The sequence below is a fragment of the Gallinula chloropus genome (genome assembly GCF_964237585.1).
Source record: "Gallinula chloropus genome assembly, chromosome: 9".
Classification (NCBI taxonomy): Eukaryota; Metazoa; Chordata; class Aves; order Gruiformes; family Rallidae; genus Gallinula; species Gallinula chloropus.
The window spans coordinates 977,445-1,001,314 of NC_140094.1; the positions used below are offsets into that span (position 1 = coordinate 977,445).

General features: G+C 41.2%; 1 protein-coding gene across 1 annotated transcript in view; it reads left to right on the forward strand.

The window, feature by feature from the left end:
* USP3 (ubiquitin specific peptidase 3) overlaps positions 1-23,870 on the forward strand; it is a gene marked incomplete at its 5' end in the record, with an annotated part of 43,117 nt that overhangs the window by 16,294 nt on the left and 2,953 nt on the right. The window contains 12 exons of the mRNA XM_084267783.1: positions 2,041-2,172; positions 9,974-10,057; positions 11,679-11,760; positions 13,152-13,234; positions 14,084-14,197; positions 14,878-14,991; positions 19,109-19,255; positions 21,103-21,209; positions 21,373-21,453; positions 22,424-22,542; positions 22,715-22,828; positions 22,950-23,017. Coding sequence (XP_084123909.1) covers positions 2,041-2,172; positions 9,974-10,057; positions 11,679-11,760; positions 13,152-13,234; positions 14,084-14,197; positions 14,878-14,991; positions 19,109-19,255; positions 21,103-21,209; positions 21,373-21,453; positions 22,424-22,542; positions 22,715-22,828; positions 22,950-23,017 — 1,245 coding nt within the window. The remainder of the gene's footprint in view (positions 1-2,040; positions 2,173-9,973; positions 10,058-11,678; positions 11,761-13,151; positions 13,235-14,083; positions 14,198-14,877; positions 14,992-19,108; positions 19,256-21,102; positions 21,210-21,372; positions 21,454-22,423; positions 22,543-22,714; positions 22,829-22,949; positions 23,018-23,870) is intronic.

The window sequence follows — 23,870 nt, forward strand, 5'->3', positions numbered from 1 at the left end:
GATGATTGGAAAGCTCTGTTCTGTAAGAGATACTTCTGTTGTAGTAAGATTAAACCAATAAGAAATCTTGGAAAGCCACAAATCCAAAACTGGCACAGCAAATTTTGTGAAAAATGGCAACTGTCCAGCTTAGCATATACCTTAAATGTATTGTAGTGCAGTTTGGGGACAAAGTTATTGCCATGACATACAAAGACTGGCTACCATCAGAATTCCTTCACAGTGTACCTGATTTTTGTCCCTGTTAGTTGAAGTACACCAAAATAATGTGTGAAGGAATGACACAGTCAGTGCTGTTACTTAAACGTCTGGATAATTACAGAAAATCTGCTGCTGCTGCCTAAGTCTTTGAGATGCACATATTAATGAGAATGCAGTTAGCCTTGACAAAGGATCTGAGATGTGAATGTGTAGGGGAGCATCTGTGCTGGTGTGCATTCATTCTGGACAAGTATCAAACAGTGAGTTTGTCTTTTAAAATGGATTCAATAAACTTCAGGTTTTGTTTCTTTGATTTGGATAGCAGTAAGTGCCACAATTTTATTAGTGTCTCTTATTCAGAGTTTTCAGCATCACCCCTTTTAAATATTTTTATTTATTTATTTTATAACTTTGGGGAAAACTAAGAGAGGGGGACAACTCCATGATAGTGTGAAATAGATAGTTGGGAATATTTTACTTGTTACCAATTCTTAAAAGAAATACTACTTCTATAAGAATATATATATAAAGAATACTACTTCACCAGACCTTTCTTGTGTGCAGCTAACAGACATTGAGTCAGGTATTTAGGTATGTTGTTTTGACTTTGCAAACTGTTCCTATCCTTAGAATGGAATATAATTGAATGAGAAGAACGTAATATACCTCATAATGGGAGCACTTCTGGTCATGAAAGCACACGGTGTATCCTTCTGTTCATAAAATGTTTGAAATTAAAGGAAGAGAAGCAGAACTTTTGAGATCCTTGCCTGAAAACATGTTTGTCAGGTTAGAGCCATTAGGAAAGTTACTGACCGTGTTATAGCAACAGAGCATTTCAGGTGGGAGCACAGCTTTGTAAACCTGTCATTTGCACTGTCAGGCAGAAAATCAACTCCTGTAAACACAATTGTCTCCTTCAGGTTATGACATAATTGCTGCAGGATTCTGCCAGCACAGCGATGTTGGTAACCCTGTGGCTTCAGTTCCTTAACTAGCACAGCTGTGTTAGCAGAAATGTTTACACCTGCATGTGAGAAGAGCCCTAGAATACAAAGACTTTATTTGGACCATGAAGTTCCTATGGGTTAGCATTTCTGAATTCAAGCGAGAAATGGGGAAGGGGAAATTCACCTGAGGTCTGGCCATGCATTTCTAAGTGTTAATGATATTCCACTGATACTTAGGGTGCTTGCATTTGTAATGACCCCTTTTTTAATTGAAGATGCTAAATTTTCTAGATCTCAAGTTTTGAACCTGAAAGTGTTCACTGTGTCAGCAGCAAAGCTGTAGGATTTTAGATTTCTTTTTCAGTTATGTGACCACAAGTCCTAGAGCATTTCAAATTCAGTAACTTTATATAACATAGAATGCTCTAATATTAAATCATGCTGCAGAACAGGAAAGTTTAAAATGGATATCCTTTCATATGAGGGTCAAGCACTCTTAAAGTACTCCCAGACACCGTGAGTTCTGGGTTGAGAAAAAAGCAGAGCTTTAAGAAAAGTATCTGGGAAAGCAACATGAAGAACTAATGTCATACAGGTGTGGAAAAAGGGAGCTATTATCTTTGTCAGTTGTGAAGGTACATTAGTCTGTTCAGGGTCTTGAGGTTTTGTACAAGGATGTGAGTTTGTGGTTGCTGGGAAGGAGATGGAGAGATCAGTTTGGAAAATGTGAGAATAAAGAGGTAAAAAGAAAACATAACTACTGTTTCCATACAGGTGAATTGCTTGTTTTAATGATTGTATAAATATTGGGTGATTATTAAGCTGCCTTTTTTCTTCTTATTTTCAAGGAATGTTGGTGTAAATGTTTTTGGTTTTCATTTATTTTTAGATACGTGAATGGCCATGCAAAAAAGCATTATGAAGATGCACAGCTTCCTATGACCAATCATAAGAAAACAGAAAAACAAGAGAAAGTTCAGCATACTGTGTGTATGGATTGCAGTAGTTACAGCACATACTGGTAAGGGTTTAACTGCTACAATTTCACAACTTTTTACATACTAGAAGGTGAACATTTTGGAATACTTGTGACACGTTAGATTATAAACCTTTTTCTCTTGATTCCCAGCTCTGGCTGTTTAAGAACAGTTAGGAAATAACCCTCTGCTTTTGCCTGTTGTGGTTTAGCCCCCAGCTGGCAGCTGAGCACTGTAGACTCCTTGCTTGCACCCCCTCCCCCCCCAAGTGGGGTATGAGGAAGGGAGGAAAAAAATGGGAAGGCAAAGGGAAACTTGATGAATTAGGATAAGGATAGTTCACTGGGACAGCAAAGGGAGGGATAAATGACAACAACAGGACTCTATAGCAAAATATACAAACCCAGTGATACATAATGCAGTCTTTACTCCAAACCACACAACTCAGACCATAGAGACCCATCCCAAAGCCAGACCATCCCAAACTGTGTGCTCCTCCCCCAACCAGCTTCCCTTTATGCTGAGTATGATGTCATTGCTATAGAATACCCTCTTCGGTTAGTTTCACAGAATCACAGGATTACAAGGTTGGAAAAGACCTTTAAGATCATCAAGTCCAACTGTTCCTGTCCTATGCTAAACCATATCCCTAAGTATCTCATCTACCATTTTTTAAAACACATCCAGGGATGGTGACTCAACCACCTCCCTGGGCAGCCTGTTCCAGACCTGACAGCTCTTTCAGTGAAAAATATTTCCCTGACATCTGCTCTGACCCTGCCCTGGCACAGCTTGAGGCCGTTTCCCCTTGTCCTGTGTCCTATTACTTGGCTGAAGAGACCATCCCCCACCTCTCTACAACCTCTCTTCAGGCAGCTGTAGGCAGTGATAAGGTCTGCCCTCAGCCTCCTCTTCTCCAGGCTAAACATCCACAGTTTGGGTCACCTATCCTGGCTGTGTCCCCTCCCAGCTTCCTGGGTGCCCCCCGCCTTCTCCTGAGGGCAGCATGAAAAGCTGAGAAGTCCTTGACTGCTCAGCAACAACTGAAGCGGTCGGTGTGCTGTCGACATTGCTCTGTCCTGGCTCCCAAACACAGCACTGCACTAGCTACTGGAAGGAAAATTCTCTCTGTCCTAGCTGAACCCAGGATGTGTAGTAGAGCATTGGTTGCTGCTAAGCTCCTACATTTCAAAGTACTTAGCAGAAAGTTTTTGAAATAAACGCTATTTATGTGGTTTAGAGTTGCTTCTGTTTGCTTTGAGGTGTGCTGAGAACCTAACCTCTTAATTGCAAAAGCTGTAGTTTCCAAATTAGTGAGTGTTTCAAGTACGCTTTAATTGTCATAATATTGGAAAAGTGAATTAATACACTAGTTCCAGCCTAAGAGATATAAACTTCAGGGTGTCTGTGTGTTTTGTTTGGAGTTTTTTCCAATATTAAATTGTTTTCTTGCTCTGAAAGAAAGGGTTCTTTCTTTTGGAGGTTTGGTGCAACCTGTATGGTTTGAGAAAGTGATGGATCCTGTTGGGACTCAGTATCAACTCTCTGGCAAGGTTAAGTAGCAGAATCACAGAAGTGATTCTTCTAATGGAAGAATGACCTGGGCTGATTTATTCTTCCTTATTTCTTAGAGTTAGATAAGAGCACTGTTTAGGGGAGATTGAATAGTGTGCTGTTCCCCAAAGAGAAAAGACTGGAAGTCCATTGAAAGCAGTGCTTTTTGTGTGTTAGGCATCTTCCATCCTCTTCACCCCTAAACAAAACTGTTGACCGCTGCTTCCCAGTTTCCTGGTAGCTTCGTAGTTTGCCGTGTATGTTGTTACTTGTGCAGTATGGCAGTGTGGGATTTGAACAATGCAGGTTTCAGGGAAATCCATGTTGTGGTCTTGTAAAATTAATGAGTATATAGCTCTATTGGTGGGTATTATGGTCAAGTATTTGGGTGTCTTATGTGTAATTCATCAGGGAAAAAAACCCTGTTTCTTAAATTTTGGGCATCCAGTCTTCTGAAGAGTACTTGTGTAATAGCTATTTTTATCCCCTTTAAGTAAAGTCACAGTTCAGTTCTCTCACCTGTAGAAACTTTGTTCAATGCAGTTAAATTATTCAGCTGGTGCATGCAGCAGTGACAAAAGCTATATGCATGTGTTAAGCCTAGAAGAAAAGTTTGAGTACCTTTGTGATATGCAGGGATTTTACTTCTCTTGAGTTTTTCTTTAAATGGCCAGATTTTTATCTGGTCCTGTGTGAAAACATTAGAAAACATAACATTTCTCTAAGTGATACATTTGCACAGATCTGTGAGAAGCTAATTCCACTGTCATGATTTAAGCCATTCACAACGGAGTTCAGCATTGTAGGGGGTTGTTTTGTTTGAAGTGTGGCCTGTCTCTAGTCACTCTGAAGGTAGCAATGTGTGGAAGAATCTTAACAGTGTGAAATCTTGATTCTGTCTCTATTTACTGTGACACATAGTATGCCCAACTTGCTGAGGCTTGATGAGTTACACTGGCAAGTCAGAGCACCATGCTGACCTTATCCCAAACCCTCTGTGGGCATTTTGAAGCGATGACAGCCCAACTGAGGGCTGTGGGATCTATTGCTGAAAGAAACTATCCTTGTGAGGGACAGGTAGGCACACACTTGAGGAAGCTCTCTGGTGTTTCACAGCATATTTGTGGTAGGAAGCAGTTCAGCATGCTATGTATTTTCTGCTGTAATCAAAGTAGAAGGCTGAGTCATCTATGGATGAACTGGAACTAATTGTAGAGAGCTTTGCCTCGAGGGGGTTTGTTGCATATAATTTACTAACAAGTTGTAACTCTCATGTGCTAATGTGAAGCTGAGCAAGTTTCAAAAGCAGTGTGTATTAGCTTTCATTTGGGCTATTTGAGCTTCTCCCCACCTGATAACCAGGGAATAGATACCTGGATTTGTTACTGCACCCAGTTTTTTCAGTGGAAATGAGCTTAGATGTGCAAAGATGAATCAGAGAGCACACAGACCACTTCTGCCCCTTTATTTCAGACGGTACTGTAGGGCATGTGCTGTCCAGTCACGACTGCCAGGTAAAGCAAATAGTCGTGTGAGTGTGAGTTCATAACCAGCTACTGTGGAGGTTGAATTCTGAGTTGGTATTTGTTAGCACTGTCTGCTGGATTCACAGCTACCCTGAAGAAACCGTGTTTCTTCAAGGATGTTTCCATTAAGTGACCTTGTATTTAAAGACTAAGATGCGAGCAATGTGAGCAACCTCAAAAACGCAGCAGCCAGGAAAATGCCATACTAACAATTAATTGAATTCTAATTCTACTGTACAAATAATAGAGATGCTTTGATGAGGTGCTGGCTTCTATATTTTTATTTCCCATTTTGTTTATTGCACAGAGTTGAGTAGAATGTTCTTGTTTGGTTTTTATACTGTGGATCCCAGTGTCCTGTGTTTCCATGACAGTAGCAGGTCTGTACAGGCTCCTTTCTAATACGCAGGAGACATTTCATCTTTTGCTTTTCTTTGGCCAGGTCAGAAGCTTCCATGCAATCATGAGGGCACCACCCAGCATTTGCTTTAGCTATTCGTGTCAGTCCAAGGAGAAGAAATACTATGTGGCTGTTGATGCTACCATGCTGTATTGAATTTTGTTTCTAGTTCACGGGCAGTCTTGCTGTAAACCAAAACCAGATCGAGCTGTCTTCTGTAATTGGATTTCAGCATGGAGGTTTAGGTGTGTGGGGGTTTTTTCACATGATCACAAGCTTTGAACACAGCTTTGGAAGGAAAATGTTTTAGTTCTGGTGGGATGGTAGTTCATATTTATTTTTTAACCTTAGATGAGTTTTTTACTCTATTTATGAATTTGGTAATGTTTTTTAAAAGACAGGCTTGCTTGAGGTATCATTAAGTATTGGGCAACTGGAGATTTGTTTTCCAGAGGGTTTTGATCTTTCTTCTCTTCATAGGCACAGTCTTCACAGTGGAAAAGGTGAGAGAATGTTAATCATTTCCTTGAGAGTAAATATCTCAACTCTGTGGTCATTTTTAAGACAGTAGATGCAGTACTAAATTTTCAGACTGAGTTATGTCTGAGACCCCTAAGCACTGAGAAAAACAGGCTCCTGAATTCTACTTTTTGGAGGTAATCTGCCTTTCAGTTAGTTTTAAAGTACTAAGCACTCAGAGTTTACAAGTAGCACAGATCTTTTTGTTTCTCTTTAAGCTATGATAAGATGCTTTCTCCTGCTGTGTTAGTGTTTGTGCACAAGTAAAATGATGTGTGTGAGAAGCCTGCTTTCAGAAATAAATTTCCTGAAAGAGGAGTCTTGTAAATTTGTTTGCACTAGCACAGAGGAAGAAAACCTGCCCTGTTTATGTATTTGCCCAGAGAAAACTTGCAGGTCAGATTTATGACCCATTAGCCTCCTTGTTATCTGGAGGTTATGGTTGTGCTAAGGTGGTGTTCCCACCCCAGTTCCATTGTACATGGGTCTAGGTTCCAGGGACTTAAAACCTTTTCAGGCTTTCTGTTTGTGACAGTGCCTCTATTTAAAAAACAGACATACTGTGCTAGTGTATGTGCTTCCAAAAATGAAATTACTTAGGACCATTATTTTGCATTCTACAGAAATTAAAGAAGGTAAAAAGCCTTTTATCAAGACAGGAAAACGAGTAAATTAAGAACTGATGTAAGATGTTAACACATCTAAGGAAACTGTGATTTTCTTAATTTTTCTTGCTCTGAGATTCCTCAAATCCAATCAGGGCTTTTAAACATGGCATGAAGTTCTGTGACTTGCTGAAATGGTCAGCACTGAGTGTAAGTGATCCCCAGAGCAGTGCATATATTCACTGCTTGCCACCTTTTTGGCAGCAGGGGAGGCTAGAAAATCCAAGGCATTGGAAGTAGCAGAGGCGCTAAAAATTGCGTAGAGAAGAAAATGTTGTGCTAATCCATGAAAGGGACCCTTTCCTGGGGATCACACAGGAATACTTGTTTTCAATGTCAGCATCACATATGGGTAGTAGCTGGTCAGCAGTTTACCTTTAAGGGGTGGTGTCTCAGCAAGTCCTAAGCATGAACTACTTCCTGTGCTGTTTACTGTGTTTACCCAGAGTTGATCCAAACTGCTGTTAGGTTTAGTAGTAGTGCTGAATCCTGGTGTTGCAAGGGAGGTGGTTTAAAAACCCCTTTCCACTCAAAAGATAAAAGAAGCATAGGTTGTTGTAAGGGAATCTTAAAATTACTTTCCATAGGTGCAAGGATTCTGATATTTCATGATGCATTTGGGTTTATCCCTCCATCTTAGAGAAAGTGCTAACTTGCAGAATTACCTGAAGGTTTAACAACTATGTGAGATGGGACTAAAAACAAGGTTAACATGATCTTTAGGTTATGAGAACAGGTATTAAACCATCTTTCAGCGATCAGTGAGCTTAGAGGCTTTCAGGGAGCTTGCATTTGCTTCCATTCCCCATTTATAGATGTTAGTGGCTACACAACTAGGGCAGCAATATAATTGTGCTGATATACCTGAGGGTGTGCACCAGCTTTGTATTAAGGAGAAGTTGGACTGTACCAGTTGCACCATGTTTAACTCTTACCAAAGCTGGTCTGGGGCGTTTTCTCTGGTGGTTGTCCTTGAGGTGTGGTGTCTTGTGAGAGTGGCAATTTCAGGAACGTTTCATTAGGTAATTGTAGGTTGTGTGCTAATTGTATTGTGGCTGATAAAGCTGAACAGGACTACTTAAAACATGACTGAAAAATAAGCACTTTTGCAGATTTTTCCTTCTCCCAAACTAACAAGACCTGTGGCAGTCTTGAACAAAGCCAACCAAACAAAAAGATTCTATTAGTGACAGTAACTATCTTACAATTTCTAGATCCTGTGTAAGTGTCTACAACTACTGTGTTCAGTGTTTGGAAATCTTGAGAGCTGCCTTAGTTTCTCAGAGGCAAAAATCAACAGAGATCCTGGACAGATTGGTCCTAGAGACTCCTTTTGGTGGCAAGGGCTTTTACTTTCTCTGCTCTGTAGTCTCTTCAGGGATTCAGTGTTTGAATTAACAGTAATGATACTATTGCCTTTGAACTACATCCCAGATTTATGCAACAAGGAATGCTGTAAATTCCTGTTGTGCCTCAACTCGCGGATCTGCTCCAGCTGAGGAGTAACCTGAGATGAGGAGGATGTATTTCTCATTTGAGTCAGTCCTGTGCCACAGGGAAAGGAGAGGAATAGCTGCAGTTCTGATATTAAGTGTATCCAAAGCAAGTTAGCTTTCTTCATGGGAAGCATTCAGTTGCTTGTCAGAGTTTGAAGCTGCAATTTGATGCTTTTCAGCAAGCACAGGGTTGACAAACAGTGCTCAGAGCCGAGTTACCGTTGTTGGGAGGACATGGAGGAAGGGATCTGGTGACAAGTCTCTGCTCCTGTCCTGTCACAGTGCTCTCAAAAAAGCTGGTGCAAACAGTGTTAAAACTTTTCTTACCTTACTGTTTCTCATGCCAGAAGATGGGCCATCTTGTTCTTGAGCTAGCTCTTGGCTAATCCTGCAGGAGTACTGTGAAAGGTCATCTGCAGCTCCTGTGCAGAGCCATAAGGCTGCCGCTCTGCTGACTGTCTCCTTTGGGAGAGACTCAAGGAGGCTTCACAGAATTTGGTTCTGTGGTGCTGGGCGTCCTTGCTGACTGCAGCATTTCTCTTGCTTGGTTTTAAGGGATTTGAAATACAGCAAAGCAACAGAAGTGAGGCCATCTTGCAGCAGCGTTCTCCTTGTGACAGTTTTCTGTGCTGCTCTCTCCTTTCATTTCTTCAGATTGACGTGTGCACTTTGGATTTACTCATCCTCAGGAAAGGAGTGAAATAAAGGTGTGGGGCTTTGTTCAGTGTTCCCTAAACGACTTTCCTTCTCCCCTTTTAGAAATGGTCTGCAACTTTACCTTAGTGCATTGTATGATGTGTTACAAGCCCACAGTTTGAATATTAAGTTATAATTAACATCTTTGCTTCTCAGAAATGTGAAGTCTTTGTAGAACATTACAGAATGGTAGGTTTTTGTAACCCTTGCTTCTGCTGAGAGGCCATTTTGATTTTGCTTCATTTTGTATTTGCTTTGAGGTAGTGGGGGATCACCTCCTCTCTTGTTCAGCTAAGTTATGTATTTTTGCACACTTAATCCAAAAAAGGTCAAAATCCTAACGCAAAAGAACTATAAAACTTTCAGAATTTCTCTCTATGTAAAACCCATATGAGAGATTGAATGATAGTTGTAGTTAAAGCACAAGAGGTGCCACAGTCTTCTGATATGACTTGGGACAAATTGGGTAATCTGTTAGTTCATTTTCCCTGGTCTTCTTTTCATAGCAGAAACGTTTACATTCTGTGTGTATTTGTTCAGCACCTCAGGTTTTATTGATAACTTCAGAGTATTAAAATATGTTTGGTTTTGCTCTGCATTAATAAAAACTTTGTGTTCTGTTTACCTGATATTCATTGATGTTTTCTGATAAATCTTCTATGGAATATCTACTAATGCTGCTTTTGATTACACTGCATGAATTTTTGTTGAACTGGACTTCTGCACTGGGACAAGCAGCACATCACCCTTCTGATTTCTCATAATGAACTGAGGTAGAGGAAAAAAACCATGTTAATATGACAGCATCTCTACCTTCTGTTGCTGTACTGTAGATTTCAGAGGAAACCAAGCTCAGTATGTAGGTGTTGTGCTCATCTCTTCCCCTCATAATCTTCCACTGAAACACTCCTGCACACAGCCTTGCCATGACTCTCTTGGAGTACTTCATGGAAATCCTCTGCCTGCTCTGAAAAGTGTTTTTCTTGCAGTTATCGCTGCGATGATTTTGTAGTCAATGATACCAAGCTGGGCCTGGTGCAGAAGGTCAGAGAACACCTACAGAACTTGGAAAAGTAAGTGGTTTGTTTATATCCAGATGGCTTTGTGTGGACTTGGAGTATTGCACCATTGAAGTGGTATTCCTGTTTGTATGTGTATAGGTAGGTACTTAATAGAGAGGTTTTTTTTAATTCTACCATGAGTGACATGTATCCCTTTTGTCACTGAGAAGCAGAGGTCAGAAGGAGTGGATTCGCTTGATCTCGTATGTTTTGTTTCTTACACAGTGAATCTTGTTGAAGCAGCATATAGTGATGCAGGAATTCATGTGTCAATTAACTTTCTTGCCACCTAGCCAATAGTTACTGTCTTTTTCTGTATAAATGGGAGAGAATTTCCAGAACAGTCAGTTTTGTCAAAACCAAATAATTTTCTGGAGCAGAGTAGTTGAAGCAAAAATACAGGTGGAAGTAGTCTTCATATTAATTGCATAGTTTTATTTCCAAACCAAAATATTAAGAAGGCTTATGAACTTGGAATTGTATGGAAGGAGCATGTGATTCCTCTACTTCTATCTGGCGCTGTCCCACTGAAAAGTGGGTGTTATAATCTGTGTGATGCAGATGCTGTGACCGGTGCTGGACAGCAAATGATCATTTCACAATTGGCTTGGAAATCTTATGCTAAGTAGAAGTATATGTGCCTACAGTGCTGCCAAGTATATTTGAGTACCCCAAAGTTTAAATAGGATTTGTAAGAAATAGCTGTGATTTTGGGAAGTCTCTGGATCCTTCCTGAGTTAAGTGTGTCACTGACTCTGTTGGTAATACTGCTTGCATAGTTTCCATTCGCTTTTTTGATGGGCTTCTCAGGTGTGTAATGAGAGGTGCTTTAGCATGATAAAAAGCATGCAGTAATAATTCAGAAATGTCCAGAACATCTGGCTCTTTGGCAGGTAAATGATACTATGGAGGCTTCCCTGGTGTGCAGTGACAGCTTTTGAATGTTTGGAGGGCTTTTTAATGGGGGGGAAAAAACCCCAAACCCACAAAACCAACATAAAATGTGGAACAAGTTATGAGTTTGGTATTTGATTAGAGAGAAGCTATAAACTGTTAGAGTTGAGGGGGTAGAAATTTCCAATGAAGTCGAAAAGAATAACTAATTATTCCTGTAACTTTGTATTACTATCACATAAATATTATAATCTGTGTATTTTTATGCTTATAAATCAGCTACAGTATGTGAGATACTTTTGATTTCAGTAGCTTTATTGCATCCTGATCTTTTTTTTAAGTTGTCATTCTGAAGGCTTAGATGATTCTTCTGACAGAAAGATTTTATGGAAAATTCTGTAATAAGTATTACTTTGATAAAGGAAAAAGGTTGATGTTTTAGATGAAAAGTAGCATGCTAATAAGGCTGGTGTCCAGGCATAGTGTAGCATGCATAACAATGCAATTCATTTGGACATTAATGTTACTAATAGGATGTGTGTCTGTAGTTTGAGGGAGATTCAGTCTGTTTAAAGAATATGAAAAGCATATGTTGCAGTTGGGAAGCCCATCAGACTCTCCTTGACAAGTGATGGCAGATGTTAGGACTGTGTTAAACATCAGGGTGATTATCTGTCGCCTGTTTCACACAACATTTTGTTTTTGTGGTAAGTAACCTCTTTGAATTCCTTGCCAACAGTTCGGCCTTTACGTCAGACAGACACAGGAAAAGAAAACTATTGGAAAACTCATCTCTGAACAGCAAGTTATTAAAAGTAAACGTAAGTACAGTGGATCCAGTACAGGAAGTTGTTTTGAGGGTGTTTTAAACCTGTTGAGGATTACAGTTGGCCTAGACTTGAAATACTTAGTTATCAGTTACCCAAAATCTGCTTGGTGCACTTTGTCTTTCTCATCTCCTGAGCACTCACCTAGAGGAGCCCCTTCTCAGGAAGGAATGTTTGGTACTCTGCTGCATTTCTGTTAACCTAAACTTGGAGCTTCCCTGTGCCTGAGAAGAGTTTCATCGCAAGATAGAGCTTCAGGGCAGTTTTAGTTGGGTGGGATCGGTGAAACTGGAAGGAGGTAGTACCTGTTGGGATTGAAACAGCCACAAGACACTTTTGAGCAGACAAGGGGATTTACGTCTTTTTATTCCCACCCATCCTCCTCTTCTTTTCAGTGCAGAAGGCCAAACAGCAGGTGCACTGTTGGTTGGTTGGGTTTAGAGCGTTAGGTAAACAGTAAAAACTCTGTGCAAATTTTAAGAAAAGTGTAGTAAGACTCACTTTCAAAAGGAAGTGTAGGCTATTCTGAAAGCTTTTTCACTTTCATCTTCCTGCTCTTTTAACTTCACATCTGCAGCTCAGGAGAGGATGGTTCAGTCTGTGCTAGGTAACTGAAGGGCCACATAATTGTTTGTGGTAGATCTGGGGAGGAAAAAAATGTTTTATTGGAACGCTTTGAATACCTATTTGGTAACTTGGATTTGCATCCTGTCATTTGCTTTTAAATTTTCTTAGAACAGTGAGAAATCCCCCAAAATTTCATAAACTTTCATTGTGGTATTTTGTAGACAGTGGAATGTGTCCAAGTGTTGCGGATTCTAGAAATCATAAATGCGACACTGTCCACATTTCTCCTCCTTCCCCTCCCAGCTCACCTGGAAGATTATTTGGCAGAAAGCAAGCTCATCTATGAGTAACATTGCTCTAACTTCTTGAAATTCCTAGACTGCAAATGGTGTATATTTGCTTCTCTTTATTCAACAGATGCACATTCTTTGTACGTTTTAACTTGACTGTTACTTTGCCAAAGAAACACTGCAGTCTGTCTTTAATTATTGTTGGAGTGTGAATATTTAATGTATATCCACACGAAGACTTTGCAGTAAAAACCTGTGAATACCTCTGTGTTGTCATATTCTAGATTTATTTACACAGGAAAAGGTGAGTTACAGTTTTCTGTTGACAGGAGTAAGGTTTCATGTCAAGATGGAGCTTCCAGGCAGTTTGAGCTGGTGAGGTGGTTTCTTTGGCCCTGAAACTGCACTTTCAAACAGTGTCATTTGGTGTTGTTTAAATCTATACTGATCTAACAGTAGAAGCCTTGTGGGGAGAAAGTGGAGGAGCAGTGACTGCTCTTTGTTTACTTCAGCTGTTCTTGTTTTCAGGGAAGCACCACTGCCCTTTGTGCCACAGGCCTTCGGAACCTGGGGAATACGTGTTTCATGAACGCAATCCTTCAGTCGCTCAGGTACCGCTGAAGCTTACGTTGTGCCTCTGAGGGAGTGGTTGTGCACTGTAGCATCAGGCAAGGGAATTTGGGAAGTTACCACTGTGCAGAAGCGTACCAGGATTTGTAGGAATGCAGTCATGCAGGTACCATGAAATTGTGCTTTGCTGTGTGAGGGACTTGCTGTGATGCAGCGTTTCAGAGCCGTATCCTCAGCATTTTTAACATCCTTCCCTTTCATTACCAAGGATGTTAAAACATGTTGATGTTTATGGTCACTGTGATAGCAGAGAAAGTGTTTTGAGTGATGGTGTGTTCTGGAATCAGGTAGGAGAATGGTTTCTGCAGGACTGAGGTGTTAGTCATTTCATTGCCAAGACCACCGCTCTGTGATTGTCATTTGGCATTACTGAATTTGCCTATGTCACTGGGAGACTGAGTGGAGCTGTAGCGGGACTAATCCATGTCCAATTTTCTTTTCTGCCATTCAGGGGTGTCTGGCAGGAGTTGGGGCACATGTTTCTTGTGTTCCACTGCTGGATTAGGATTGATAGGTGGTGGTAGACATGGAGTTAACCTCCTCAGCAGACGCACTCTGGTTTGATAGGGAGTGTCTTCTGATACCTCCATCTGTCATGGTATGTCTTAGTCAAAACAGACCCAAAATGTAATTATTTCAAGCAGTTGGTATGATGATTATGTTTTCAGGTTTGCTCAGTGCTTTAGAACAGGTGAGTGTTAGCTACAGCATTTCTTGTACCTTCAGCTGTTGGTGATTGTCATCCCCTATCACTGCATGAAGTTGCCTTTATGTGTTTCAAAGAGCAGGCTGCAAAATGTACAGCGTTGTCTTTGTTCCTTTTTCCATAGTAACATTCAACAGTTTTGCTGTTACTTCAAAGAGTTGCCTGCTGTGGAGCTGAGGAATGGGAAGACAGCAGGCAGGAGAACTTACCATACCAGGAGCCAGGGAGATAACAATGTGTAAGCTGCATGTTACCACTGAACTTCACAGAAAACAGCAAATGCTTTGATAGTGCGGCCACGGTCTGCTTGCAGTGCTGCAGAATCATAGAAAAAGGATTTATGGGAGGACAGAGTCATAGAAAAACAGTTGGCTACATAAAAAAGAAACCTTTATTGCTCACAGTTTGCGTGTGTAGGTCTGGTGCTGCAGGGGGAAGCAGTCAGATACATCAGAAAGCACTGGAGTGTAACTGCATATAAAGTAAGGTTAAGAAGTGCTCGTTATATGTACTCTGAGCATTGTGTTACTTAATTGCAGCTAAAATACAGTCATGGGGCTGTGTCTGCAAGTGAACATATTTTTAAAAAATAATTAAAAAAATCGGGGTAAGTGATTTATAATCTGCAGCTTGTTTGAGCAAGTGTTAAAGGAATTAGTTTAGCAGAGTCTACAGTAAAATTGCAGAAGGTGGATAGATTTCCAGGTGAGTCATCAACATCTGAAATGTAATTTTCCTAATCTGTGTGTGTGTCCAGTGTTAAAGTTTGGATTTTGCACATAAAATGTTTGAAGTACCTAAAAGGATGTTTTACCAACTCTTTCTAATCATAACGGAAGTAATGTCTGATGTTTGTACAGTTGAGCTAGTAAACCAACACAAACAAGTATTAATCACCAGCTTTTACTATCTTTCCAGTTCATTGGTGGAAGAATTCAGAAAGACACTCTGTGCTTTATGGCAAGGAAGCCAAACTGCATTTAGTCCAGAGTCTTTATTTTACGTTGTTTGGAAAATCATGCCAAACTTCAGGTAAGTTTTGTAGACCGACAACAATATTCCTGATTGCAACCTTGAATTGCTGGTGTCCTACCCTAGAATTTGCTGAATCTGTAGGATGTACTCTATGCAGCCTTCCCACATACCCACAAATATGCTTTGAAAGGGATCTTCGCTTTCACTGGCAGTTTTGTGTTCATTAGTAGTGCTTTTTGGCTTTTTTCCCCGCCCATCTACCCCATGCTACACGTAGCAGTGTTGGACAGGACAGACATCTCAAAAACTGAAGTAGTAGTAGTTGTATCTTTGAACCAGTGCTCCAGAGGGTGGAAGAATCAAAATAATGACTGATGGGTAAGTGCCAAGCGCATGGTGGTGACAGAGCCCAAGGTTGGCTGCAGTAAGAAAGTCATATAGTCAGATTAAAAAAGGTACAGCACCTACAGGCCTAAATTAAAAAACATACTGGCTGAAACTTCCTTGATTCTCTCAAAATAGTGTGGTCACCAGCTGGCCATGAAATAATGACTGTGAGGAAAAAAAATCTGATGCATAATAGGCGTCTTGTGCCCCTACTTTCAAAAGAAGTCAATAAAAAGAAAGGGAAAAGAAGGTTACACAAGTAAATCGAAGTATCGTTCCTCTCCAAGGTCTCCCTGTCCTGGCTCCTGAACCTCTTTCAGAGGAGCACTGAAACCTGTTAGGATATATTGTGATGAAGGTAAGTTGTTCCACGTTCTCAGGTAGTAAAGATGTTCTGTTCTCTGTTACATCTCCAGCAGTGCTGAAAAGATGCTGTGAACACATCTGCTCAACGAGTAACCTGAATTACACAGACCTATTTATTCTTCACACTGCCAAACCTGTTTCACTTGGCTTATGAGAATCAAGGAAGTTTAATACCAGTAGTTGCAAGCAGCGACCAAAACGTTACAGGCAAATGAACATCATCCATCATATCCTTGACCTATTAGAGTCTTAATAGCTTCCCTATTAGAGTCTTCGCTCTAATTCTTGTTAGAATAAGCAAGAAACCAGTTTATTACAGTTTCTCAAGCAGATTTTCAGCACTGTGGGTTCTATCATAGCTTTTAAAAGTGCTGGTTTTTGGGGTTGTCCCCATCCTGTTTTTGTGCCTGGTTAGGTAGGAATATGTCTGTGAGTAACTGATAAATGAATTTATTAAATCACATGGAGAAGAGTCAGCTGCTCAGTAGATCCCTGCGCCCATATGATACAGGGAGAAAATCTGAATTTCTTCAGTGCTTAATTGTACCTTGTAACAGCAAGTGATGCTGCAATGCTAATTCTACCTTGTGTGTTGCTTGGGAGACTGGGAGGAGAATGTGGATGGACATACATGTGAGAGAAAGCTGGAGCCTGTAGCACGTTAACAGCAAAGCAGCCACTTTGGCTGGTGTTTATGGAGCCTGAAGTGACGGGGTAGGGGGATGTTTAAACCCTGGGTTAATTGTTAGCCCAGAGGTACTTCAGTTGTCAAGGGTACGTCCTGCCTGCCTCCAAGGACATCCAGTGCTGCTGTACTTACAGAAGATTGTATGAAAAACAGCAGCTGATGTACTGAATGGCCCTTTGTCTAGTATCACATACTGAGAGTACAGACTATAATTTATAGTTACTGTAGGCACAGGCTAATGCTGCTGTGGAAGTCCTGCTCCTTGACTTGGACAAAGGTGGAATGCTTCTGTCATTCTCCTGCATGCTGAGATAGTTCTGTAGCCTCGTGCTGAGTTGCAAGATGTCTTACATTGCTGTTCTACTGCTGATAAGTGGTATACTCTGTTTTCCTAATAACTGTTCCTGTTTATATCCTATCTTGTTGCAGATAGGAAAAGGAATGTCAAAGGTGGGCTTGAATTGAATTGCTTCAGGAGGATGGAGATCAGTTTTTACACAAGCTGTCTACCAGAGAAGCTATGCTTTTTGCTGATGGGCTTTTAGATCATAGTTTATTTTAAACAGTGCACTGTCCATATTGGCACCATCTTTTAAAGATCTCTCTATATACTTACGCTTTTTAAGATCCACAAAGAACCTTTCATCTACCAGTAACACATTTGTATGCAAGTATAAGCATGTGCACCAGGAGCACAACCAGCAAAGTGGAATTATCCTAAATGTTACTTCATCAAATGTGTTGCTGAGAAAGAATGCTGTGTGCCTCAGAACTCTTTTATGAGGAATCTAATGTTGAAAAGGTATCTGAAGGAAAAACATGCCACAAACTTAATCTTCAGCTGTTTACTGTGATTGCCTATACGTTTGTTAAATTGAAGATACCTGTATTCGGGAAACCAGGGAAATCCCTTGTTAGCAACCTCAAGATTATCCTACAGCATGCACAGTTCACAGCAGCTTTGGAGTTCTGTTTTACTACCTTGTTCCACAGTAATGTGTGATAATTTCATAAGGATAAGATCTGGTTTTGATTGTACAGCCTGTTGAATGTTGAAGCACAGCAGTTGTTTCTGTGTGCCAGTTTTTCTCTTGTAACAGGTAGGTAGTGCTGCTGGTGTTACCCAGGGTGCTGCTGGATTTACATAGAAAATTGGTGATTTCTTTTAAAGCTGCTAGTTTGGAAGAGAACTCGACTAGTTCTCCAAGATAAAAAGGCTTTATTTCATTTTTATTTTGATGCCTCCTAGCAATGCTTTGGTAGGACATACCTGTGTTTTTCACTAAGCACCTCAGTGTCACGTTGCATATTCCCCTTGCACCGAGTGTGTCCTACAAGTCCTACAGACGTTCTCCCTCCCTGCAGCAGTAGCATAAAAAGCATCTGTTAGTCTTTCCTAGACATTCCCATGTGATGGTTACTGCTGATACTAGGGAGCAGGAAAAGGGACAGGGGAAGTAAGATCGAGCAACTTAAAAGAATGGATAAGAGGAAGTGGGAAAGCCAAGTCTACTGTGTAGGAATTCTTATAAGCAGGCCTAGAAAGACTCGCATGTAATTCTGTCAGTTGCTGAGAGCTTTCACTGTTTCACTGTAGATAGAGAGTGGTGAGGGGCTGGAACAGGCTGCCCAGAGAGGGGGTGGATTTCCCGTCCCTGGAGGTGTTCAAGGCCAGGTTGGATGGGGCCCTGGGCAACCTTGTGTAGCTCCAGGCCTGGAGGTTGGTGGCTCTGCCTGTGGCAAGGGGCTTGTACCTCTGATCCTTGGGGTCCCTTCCAACCCAGACCAGTCTGGGATTCTATGATACACTTTCTGACATCATCTCAGTATACATCTTGCAGGAAATGAATAGAGCAGTTGTTGGTTACATTCGATGTATGATTTAGCTTAAATCAATTTAAAGGTGTGTTTTACCCTGATGGCTTCTCCCTTTGCTTGGGTTAGTTAGTGGTGGAAAAACTAATGGTGAGTCTTTGAGCAGAATTTCTGCTGATGGCATGACACATCTGAGACTGGAGCCCTGTGCTGCCAAATCCAGATGGTCAAGAGATGCTGCACCATTACCTCCCTCTCACCAAACAGTGGTGTCTGGGTTACACAGAGGTGTGCGATTCTGAGTGTGGCTAAATAGATGCCACCCTAGAAAAGGAGACAGCTCTCTTTCACCCTAATTATTGCAGAGTTTGTATTTTTGCTGGAAGATGCACATGGAAAACAAACCCAAAGATTAAATTGCTGGCTTTGGGGGGAGGTGAATTGTTGATACAACTATAGTCATTAACCTAAAAAAAAAAAGGGGGGGGAGCATGAGCGGGGGAAGCCACTGCTGCTGTAGGTAGGATGACAGGAGCACAGACTGAGTTTGCCAGGCCAGTAAACATTTACAAACTACACGAACAAATATTAGGACTTGCCGCTGGCTGTTGCCTTCTAAGATCTCTTCCTACCTAGAATGTGTATTGTCAAATGTTTCCCATTCCTCAAAGAGATGTGCAGAGAGAGAAAGAGCTGTGAAGGACCAGCAGTTTGTCTAGATGTAGCTGTACATTTCCAACGGCTGCCTGAAAAACTCTTGGTACAAAATGTCTGTGTTTGTCAAGTCTGCTCGGTATTCCTAAACAAGCAGAGGTTCTTTCAGGAGATCCTGGTGCTGTCTGTGTGTCTGCAGTAGAGCAACCTGTGTATTTGATTGTTTGTTTGTTTGGTTTTGCTATTGTTTCCTTTTCTCTTAAGGGGATACCAGCAGCAGGATGCCCATGAGTTCATGCGTTACCTTTTGGACCATCTACACCTGGAACTCCAGGGGGGCTTCAATGGAGTTTCCCGTTCAGTGATTTTGCAAGAAAATTCTAGTCTGTCTGCAAGCAGCAAGTGTTGCATGTAAGAAGTGTTATTTTAAGTTCTTCAGAACTGTAATGGGTCTGCATGTGGTGGATCTGAAACCTCAAATTTATGTTTCCTTGTTTAAGTTCTCTGTTGTCTCTGTAATTAAAAAGCTGTAGCGTACAAAGGATTAGCAACCAGTAGGATGAGCTTCCTGTTGAAAGGCTCAGTATTTTTCATAGATGTGAGCAAGAATACAGGTTCTAAGAATACAGGTTCCTTTTAATTCATCAGAAAAAAGAACTTTTGTATTTTCTATTCTATACCCATAGGAAATTCTTTATTCAGACAATCTCATTGTCTTAGTGTGACAGTCTGAACAATACAGTAACAAGGCTTGTAGGTTTAATTTGCCAGCAGATCTCCTGCATTAGTGAGTGAGCAATACAATTACATTTGTCAAGTCACTTTGCCTGCAGATGACCTTCCTATATTTGCATATCACCTGACACAGTTAAAGCTCTTGGTTTTTATATGATTTCAAGCAGGTAATCCATGTGTTTCACTCTTCATTCTGTACTTCTCAAAATACTGTTGTTTCTGAATTCTGTCCCAGGTGTGTTTTCTCTCAGATTGAAACTGTCACAGAGAGAAAACATTTTAATTTGCTTCAGGAAGGAATGTTAAGTCAGCTCAGCCTGCACATTTGGTCCCTAAGTCCTTGGATTCCCTATGTAAGAGTTGAGTGAGTTTTCCCTTACTATACTGGTAGGACACAGTAAGCAGATCTGAGATACAGACACTCGATTAGGGAAAGTGGAGAGTTCAGACTCTGATCCCTACGATGGTTTTGTTGCTTTGCTTATCACAAAAGGATCCTGAAATGTTCTTAGAATTGAAGCTGATTTAAAAACTCCACCAATTCTGTTTTGTCAACATTTGGAATGTCATAACACAAGGAGAATTTTAATTTTGCCCACATAAATACTGTAAATTTGTCTTGAGAATGGCTGTTCAGATGCATGGTGAGATGGAGTAAGGTGCTTTCTGTCAAGGGCAAATGAAGGTCGCATAGATTTAAATGCCTGTATAAAGTGCTAAGTGTGCTGTTAACGCCTCTTCCTGAGCACCGCTCGCTTCATTTCTGTAGCCGTTTTGTTCTGCTCAACAAGCAGCAGATTACAAATTAACTAACAGTACCTGGAGTGCAGATAAGGAACACAGGTTTCTGCAGGCTTGCAGTGTCAGGTGTGCAAGCACAAACTAGCAAGTTTAGAAGGTGAATAATAGTAAAACTTGAAGATTATGTGTTTGGAGTTTTTTTAATGGATTATGAGAAGTCTGTTGCATAATCTGCTAGAAAGATTAAAAAACTAATGAAAGCCCAGAGAGCGATGATGCAGCTGGCAGTTTACACGCTGTAACGCAGCATAAGCCGTCTTTGGACGTGAAGTGCAGAAATGTGTTTTAAGAAGTCAAAATTTCTCGTAACAAAGGGTATGGAATGAAAACAAAACCAGGCTAGACCTACCTGAGAGGGAAGAATTTTTCTTTCAGGAACAACCTTAATTAGAGGGTTAAAATACTGCACCCCTCTGAACATCAGGTGTCCTCTATAGCAATGCAGTCAAGCAGAGAATACTTTCAACACTGAAGTCTTGAGCATCTGCTTAGAGATACACAGTTCACACTTTCTTTTGGGTACAAGATAAAGTAGTGTAGCAGCTAAAGGCTTACACTGTACAAACTGGATGAAAGCAGTGCCGGGTGGATGAACTTGGTCACGCGCGGATGAAACCACCCTTGCCTAGTAGGGATGAGTTGTAAGCAGGAAACGTGTAACAGGTACCCAAACTGCAGCTCAGGCAGTGTGACTGAGTTGACGTCTGATGTGGTTTATCTAGAAATGGAGCGTCTACTGTTGTCACAGCGATTTTTGGAGGGATTCTTCAAAATGAAGTGAACTGCCTAATATGCGGGACTGAATCGAGGAAGTTTGACCCATTCCTAGGTAAGATGCCTCTTGCTTTCAAAACGGTGGGCGACTGAAGGCAGAAAAACAACACCCGAAGCTTGATGAGGTGTCACATGACCGAACCAGAATTTTAGGCTTAAAAGATCAGGCATTGTTTTATTCAGCCCTAAATTTTTATTTTGATCTTTGGTTTTTCTAGACCTTTCGCTAGATATTCCAAGTCAGTTCAGAAATAAACGTACTAAAAATCAAGAAAATGGACCAATGTGCACACTACGAGGTAAGAGCACTTGGATAATGAAATCATTACCAGGAGTAAGAGTACATACTCGTCAGAGTATTTATTTCAGAGGAACCAGGCTTGTCCGTGGGCTGTGACTCGGTGCCATGTGTGCCATCTCATTTTATTACATTTGGTGGTAGAAAAAGGTGCCAAAATAATCTTCCGTGCAGGTTTTGCCCCAGTTACTGTGCATTGACATACTGGTATGGAAAGCTGGGGCTGAGAAATGTTTCAGGACTGCTAAATTTCAAGGAGGATTTCGGCAGAGTTTTTTCGTTGTGGTCGGAGTGTTTCTGACACATTCCAGTCTTTGTAATCAGCACTCACCTGCCTTGCTGCCGCTCAGCGGTTGCTGCGGCGCTGTACTCAGAGGTGTGTCCCATTGCACACAGGCAGGACACTCTTGGGTGTTCTGCTTTTTGAACAGCATGAACACAAGCCTGCAAAGTGTCCTGTTAGCGACCTTGTTTTAAAGGATGTTGATTGTACAGACTTGTGACTGTACTTCCTGCAGATCATGAAATACTAAACCATCGTTATTTTCTCTGCTCATTTGGTACCTAAAACCCAACTGCCTTTAGAAATAGAATATTCTTTGGCAGAGAGTCGCGTGGGTTCTTTTGAAAGCAGCTGTGCTGGACAGTGGGCAGAGTCTTGCTTGAAAGCTGGAGATTTTGTGATGGCTTTTTTCTCTATTGAACCACTTAGAGCTGTGGTGTAAAGAGAGGGGAATGCTGCTTGTTGCAACGTGTTACTGTATTAAAACACGTTATTACACAGCTTTTTGCTGCATAACTGACTGTAGTGAGTAGAATGACTGTAGCCATTAGACACACCTGTGTAGTGCTGCAGTTGTTGTATTTGATGTTACAGAAAATCACTTCATGTCATCTTGAATGAGGCTTCTGTTTATGGGTGGTTTGTGTTCTCTATGTTGTTGGGTTTTTGGGTTGTTTCTTTTTTTCAGATTGTCTTCGCAGTTTTACAGACCTGGAAGAACTTGATGAGACAGAGCTGTACATGTGTCACAAGTGCAAAAAGAAACAGAAGTCCACCAAAAAATTTTGGATTCAGAAATTACCAAAGGTTTGTATAAGCATGAAAGCAGCGTGACAGTACGTCAAAGGCAATCATGACTCCACCTTTAGCAGACCAACACCTAACCCTCCCATGGGCTATTGCAGAAAAGTTGCACCAAGCTCAGTCTCTTTGTTGAATCCATCCTGGTGTTAATTGCTTTTTTTATTTAATGCTGTAGGTGCTGTGCTTACACTTGAAACGATTTCACTGGACAGCGTATCTGAGAAACAAGGTGGATACCTACGTTGAGTTTCCCTTACGAGGCCTAGACATGAAATGCTACTTGTTAGAGGTATGAAGTGATGACTCAGTGATAACTCTCTGCAGAAATGTATTGCCCAACATAGATCTTTATTGCTGTTTAGAGTAGATGCTATTGAGATCTGAAGGTTTTACTGTCTTTTTGACTGCAGCCTGAGAACAGCGGCCCAGAAAGCTGCCTGTATGACCTCGCGGCTGTTGTTGTGCATCATGGTTCGGGGTGAGTACATGGGCTCACTTACTGGCAGAGACTGGAGCACGTGAGGAGTCAAGGAAGGCTTTTCCAGCCCTAGTGAATGTATTTCTAATGGTGGAAAGCAGCAGGAGTTTCAAAACTTACTTAGAATTAAGCTGTAAAAACTTGAGATGGATCTATGCGGTTACTTCTGTGAGTGCCCACTGGCAGTCTTGGGGGATAATGAGCAGAAGTGAGAGAGAACGAAGAGTCTAGTTTCTCTAGGAGTGGAGAGCTCTAAATCAGCAGTGGGAGTCAAGGGCCCGTCCAGAAGGAAACGCTTCATTTTGGAATTCTTAGCGGAATTTTTTGTTTGTTTGTTCTATTCAGTTTGACAGGCAAATGTTTGACCCTTTGAACCAGCTGGGCACAGACCTAAGGTTGTACTGACCTTGCCTCCTACAGGAGTGAACTTCAAACTGACTGTTAATAGCCATGCCACAAGGCTGGTGAGCAGTCACCCAGCTGCTAATTGATGACCTCTAGTCACCCCAGGAGCCAAATTTTGGGTGAATTTGACCTCTAGTAACCCCATCTGCTAATTGATGACCTCTAGTAACCTCAGGAGCAGAATTTTGGGTGAATTTGACCTCTAGTAACCCCATCTGCTAATTGATGACCTCTAGTCACCCCAGCAGCAGAATTTTGGGTCAGTGTGACCTCTAGTAACCCCAGCTGTTAATTGATGACCTCTAGTAACCCCCATGAGCCAAATTTTGGGTGAATTTGGCCTATAGTAAACCCATGAGCCAAATTTGGGTGAATTTGACCTTTAGTAACGTCTTCTGCTAATTGATGATCTCTAGTAACCTCAGGAGCAGCATTTTGGGTCAATGTG